General features: G+C 47.5%; 2 protein-coding genes across 2 annotated transcripts in view; both read left to right on the top strand.

Moving 5' to 3' along the window:
* xdh (xanthine dehydrogenase) overlaps nt 1–3,987 on the top strand; it is a 13,230-nt gene extending 9,243 nt beyond the window's left edge. The window contains exons 19-35 of the mRNA XM_053417054.1: nt 1–112; nt 220–316; nt 410–534; nt 615–748; nt 819–906; nt 1,052–1,138; nt 1,217–1,408; nt 1,501–1,646; nt 1,815–1,896; nt 1,970–2,065; nt 2,207–2,410; nt 2,545–2,597; nt 2,683–2,797; nt 2,960–3,025; nt 3,094–3,282; nt 3,357–3,524; nt 3,648–3,987. The exon at nt 1–112 is cut by the window's left edge and continues 8 nt beyond it. Coding sequence (XP_053273029.1) covers nt 1–112; nt 220–316; nt 410–534; nt 615–748; nt 819–906; nt 1,052–1,138; nt 1,217–1,408; nt 1,501–1,646; nt 1,815–1,896; nt 1,970–2,065; nt 2,207–2,410; nt 2,545–2,597; nt 2,683–2,797; nt 2,960–3,025; nt 3,094–3,282; nt 3,357–3,524; nt 3,648–3,701 — 2,008 coding nt within the window. The 3' untranslated portion in view covers nt 3,702–3,987. The remainder of the gene's footprint in view (nt 113–219; nt 317–409; nt 535–614; nt 749–818; nt 907–1,051; nt 1,139–1,216; nt 1,409–1,500; nt 1,647–1,814; nt 1,897–1,969; nt 2,066–2,206; nt 2,411–2,544; nt 2,598–2,682; nt 2,798–2,959; nt 3,026–3,093; nt 3,283–3,356; nt 3,525–3,647) is intronic.
* Nucleotides 3,988–4,597: 610 nt separating this feature from the next.
* Nucleotides 4,598–5,000, top strand: part of LOC128430921 (tetraspanin-7) — a 5,120-nt gene continuing 4,717 nt past the window's right edge. The window contains exon 1 of the mRNA XM_053417053.1: nt 4,598–5,000. This exon is cut by the window's right edge and continues 1,008 nt beyond it. The gene's annotated coding sequence lies outside the window, so the exon portion shown is untranslated.

Genomic DNA, 5,000 nt, shown 5'->3' with positions numbered 1-5,000 from the left:
TGTGGGTCACGTGATCGGAGCCGTGGTCGCCGACACGCAGCTCCGCGCTCAGCGAGCTGCCAAGGCGGTGAAGGTGGAGTATGAAGAGCTGCAGCCAATCGTCACCATCCAGGTGAGAGGCCCACGCTGACCACGCCCCCTGTTCAGGTTTAAACACATGATGTGAAGTCGCTGCTCAGAACCAATCACTGAAGCCGGTTCGGTTGGTTTGTTTGACAGGAGGCCATCGCCGCCCAGTCCTTCTATGAGCCAATCAGAAGCATCCAGAAGGGAGATTTAGAGGCGGGATTTAAACAGGCCGACCACATCCTTGAAGGTAAGACTGGTACTGTGTGTGTGAGACCCCCCCCCTCCCCCCCCCCGATCCCAGCAGATCAGTGACCCTCGGCATTGATTGGCTGCTTATCAGGTGAGATCCACATGGGGGGTCAGGAACACTTCTACCTGGAGACCAACGTCACGCTGGCGGTTCCTCGAGGAGAAGACGGTGAGATGGAGCTCTTCGTTTCCACTCAGGCGCCGACCAAGACGCAGGTGACCCCGCGCTCGACCACGCTCAACATCGCAAACACAACATGGAAATCGTATTAAAAGTCGGTCTGTGTCCGTCTCAGTCTCTGGTGGCGAAGGCGTTGGGCGTCCCCGCTAACAGGGTGGTGGTGCGGGTGAAGAGAATGGGCGGTGGCTTCGGTGGGAAGGAGAGCAGGACCACCGTGTTGTCCACCGTGGTCGCCGTGGCGGCAAACAAGTACGTCCATCGATCACTTGTCTTTTCGTGCGAGAACCTTCAGGAGTCTGAGACGTTTCCTGTGTTTCAGGCTGAAGAGGCCGGTGAGGTGCATGCTGGACAGAGACGAGGACATGTTGATCACCGGAGGGAGACACCCCTTCTATGGAAAGTACAAGGTAGGACGACGCCCCCTGCTGGAGAGAGACTGTAAATGGATCAAATAAGTAGCATCCAGAACTTTCCTCCCTCTGCTGGAGACGGTTCCTGTGGACGCGTCTCGAGTCCTCGGTGGTTCTGATGATTCTTCTTCTCTGGCTCCAGGTGGGTTTTCTCAACAGTGGAAAGGTCGTGGCTCTGGATGTGTCGTACTACAGCAACGCAGGAAACTCCTTGGACCTGTCTCTGTCCGTGAGTATTGTCTCACAGAGCGTTACCGTCTCACACTTTACGCTGATGATGTGCTGATGTTACCGTGTGTTCGTGGAGGTCTTGGAGCGAGCTCTGTTCCACATGGAGAACTCGTACAGCGTGGCCAACATTCGCGGCCGAGGCTTCTGCTGCCGCACCAACCTGCCGTCCAACACCGCGTTCAGAGGCTTCGGAGGGCCGCAGGGCATGATGGTCGCTGAGAGCTGGATGACGGACGTGGCTCAGACGGTGGGGCGGCCGGCCGAGGAGGTGAGTGGATGAGTTCAAGTCAGACCTGACGACCAAGGGGAACTCTGCTGGGAAGACTACATCCAACCAGAGGCTCTGTTTTCATCATCCAGGTGCGTCGCATGAACCTGTACGTGGAGGGGGAGGCGACGGCCTGCAACCAGGTCCTGGAGAGCTGCTCTCTGGACCGCTGCTGGGACGAGTGCCTGTCACGGTCGGATTACCAGCAACGCCGAGTGGCAGTCGACCGCTACAACAGGTAAAACCCACTGGAACAGAAGGTAGAGAGAGTTGAGACGTGTAAACACTTAAACCCGATTCAAATGAAATGAATCTGGTGGGTTGAAGCAGATAAAGAGTTTTTGTTGGTGTGTGGGTTTGGTGTTTGTGTCCTCTCTCTGATGTTGTTGTGTTTTTGTACCTTCAGGCAGAACCGATGGACCAAACGAGGCCTCGCCATCATCCCCACCACGTTTGGTATCAGCTTCACGGCGGTTTTCCTCAACCAGGTCTGATCCACACGACTCGCACTCTGTTGAACGGTTTGTGTAGAACTTGTGGTTTGAAACGAGATGTTTTCAGGCTGGAGCTCTGGTTCACGTCTACACCGACGGCTCGGTGCTGTTGACCCACGGTGGGACGGAGATGGGACAGGGTCTCCACACCAAGATGGTGCAGGTAACAGAACCGAACAATCCTCCATGTTGCCTTTGATGTTCTTTAATTTACCTATTCATTATAAATCTTGTGGCCATCAACAGAGCTGCAGCCGGTCGACTCAGATCATTGTCATATTCATGTTTTTTATTTGACTTCCAGGTCGCCAGCCGGGTTCTGGGTATCTCCTGTTCAAAGATCCACATCTCAGAGACCAGCACCAACACGGTCCCCAACACCAGCCCCACCGCCGCCTCCGCCTCCTCCGACCTCAACGGAGCCGCGGTGCAGAACGCCTGCGACATCATCATGAGGCGTCTGGAGCCGTACAAGAGCAAGAGCCCCGAAGGCTCATGGGAGGACTGGGTGAGTGTTTAGAAGTAACTGAATTCTTTACATTTAGTGAAACACTTGTGAATGTTTGGTTCTTTTTAGAGTTTCTCTAAACTTTGTCTATTTTCAGGTTGAATATTCAAACTCTGTATTTCTGTCGGTTCCAGGTAAAAGCTGCATATTTCGACCGAGTCAGCCTCAGCACCAACGGATTTTACAAGTGAGTTCATTCAGTGAGTCGCTGGCTCCGTTCATCTGTTCATCAATAATCAATAAGTTAATAAATCAACACTGTTTCCTGTCAGGACTCCAGACCTCGGTTACGACTTTGACACAAACTCCGGCCGAGCGTTCAACTACTACAGCTACGGAGTCGCGTGTTCCGAGGTGGAGATCGACTGTCTCACCGGAGCTCACAAGGTCCGTCCCCCCCCGACACACCGAACAGAGAAGATGACATAGATCTAGATATAGATATAGATAGATATATATCTATCTATATCTATATACTGTTTTGTAAATGTGTTTAAAAGAAGCAGTTGGACCCTGAGAGTCACGTGTTGTGATACCTTTGTCTTGTAGAACCTGAGCACCACCATCGTGATGGACGTTGGTCACAGTCTCAACCCTGCTATCGACATCGGACAGGTGGGTCAAAGGTCAACATGGAAAACATTGTGGTTTGACTTCCTGTAGCTGAAACCGTGTGTGTCCAGGTGGAGGGGGGGTTTGTTCAGGGTCTCGGTCTCTTCACGCTGGAGGAGCTCCGTTATTCCCCAGGGGGCGTCCTCCTCACCCGAGGGCCCGGGTCCTATAAAATCCCGGCCTTCGGCGACATTCCCACGGACTTCACCGTCTCGCTGCTCCGGGACGCACCGAACGACAAAGCCATCTTTGCCTCCAAGGTAACGCCGCCGACACATCACCGCGGTTTTATCACAAAAAGAGAAAATGATAAACAACTGTCACGTCTTTCCAGGCCGTGGGCGAGCCTCCTCTTTTCCTGGCGTCAACGGTTTTCTACGCCATCAAAGACGGTATCAGAGCCGCCCGGGCGGAGTCAGGCCTCAGCGGGCCGTTCAGGCTGGACAGCCCCGCCTCCGCCGAGAGGATCCGCAACGCCTGCAGCGACCGCTTCACCACACTGGTACGGAAACCTGTTCACATCCCTAGTATACACATATATATACACCTACTTTATAGGTAGATAAATCATTCATTTATAAACAGTATATCTAAAATGAGTCTGTATATATAATGTCTGTTGCAGTGTGGTCCTCCTGCTGAAGGAGGAACCTTCACCCCCTGGTCCGTCCAAGTCTGAGACGCTCCACCAGAAGATGATCTACAACAACTGTGGATTATATGAATCGTCTCAGGGAAACAATCCTACGCTGTAAAACATGTCCTTTAATATCAGATCAAGTGATTTTAAAATCAATACAGAATAAAACAGAAACTTTCCTCTGTTTATTAAGAATCTTAATTATTAACTCTTTATATAACTGAATCTGTTTAGTTGTAATTTCATTGGTCATGTTTAATCTCCTCCACATATATAACAATGATAATGATCGTGTGTAGATAATTAAAGTGAATTTAAATCTCGACCTCAGAAGCCGTCGACTTGTTTGTTCTGATCTCTTCACACCGACCTGAGACGATCCAACATGGCCGCCGGGCGTTGGTTCACAGGCGGGTGTCATGGCAGCTCGGTCTCCATGATGACCACCTCCCTGTTCATCGTGAACTCGGTGTGAAGAACGAGGTCACGTCACCGTCAGCTGACTGCGGCCGAACCTCGGCACATCGAAAAACCATCAACACAACAGGAAGCTCCGGACCCACAACATGTCGCTGCCTGTTTTTAACGAGTTCCTGCAGCTAATTCAAGATAAGATAAGATAAGATAAGTTAAGAAAAGACAAGTCAAAATAAGATAAAAGATAAGTTAAGATAAGATAAGATAAGATAAGATAAGATAAGTCAAGATAAGATAAGATAAGATAAGTCAAGATAAGATAAGATAAGTCAAGTTAAGAAAAGACAAGTCAAAATAAGATAAAAGATAAGATAAGATAAGATAAGATAAGTCAAGATAAGATAAGATAAGATAAGTTAAGAAAAGACAAGTCAAAATAAGATAAAAGATAAGATAAGATAAGTCAAGATAAGATAAGATAAGATAAGTCAAGATAAGATAAGATAAGATAAGTCAAGATAAGATAAGAAAAGATAAGTCAAGATAAGATAAGTTAAGAAAAGACAAGTCAAAATAAGATAAAAGATAAGTTAAGATAAGATAAGATAAGTCAAGATAAGATAAGATAAGATAAGATAAGTCAAGATAAGATAAGTTAAGAAAAGACAAGTCAAAATAAGATAAAATAAGATAAGATAAGTTAAGAAAAGACAAGTCAAAATAAGATAAAAGATAAGTTAAGATAAGATAAGATAAGTCAAGATAAGATAAGATAAGATAAGATAATTCAAGATAAGATAAGTCAAGATAAGATAAGTTAAGAAAAGACAAGTCAAAATAAGATAAAATAAGATAAGATAAGTTAAGAAAAGACAAGTCAAAATAAGATAAAAGATAAGTTAAGATAAGATAAGATAAGTC

The sequence above is a fragment of the Pleuronectes platessa genome, chromosome 24 (genome assembly GCF_947347685.1).
Source record: "Pleuronectes platessa chromosome 24, fPlePla1.1, whole genome shotgun sequence".
Taxonomy (NCBI): Eukaryota; Metazoa; Chordata; class Actinopteri; order Pleuronectiformes; family Pleuronectidae; genus Pleuronectes; species Pleuronectes platessa.
The sequence above is the reverse complement of the archived record's forward strand: the minus strand, read 5'-3'. Positions and strand labels throughout refer to the sequence as shown.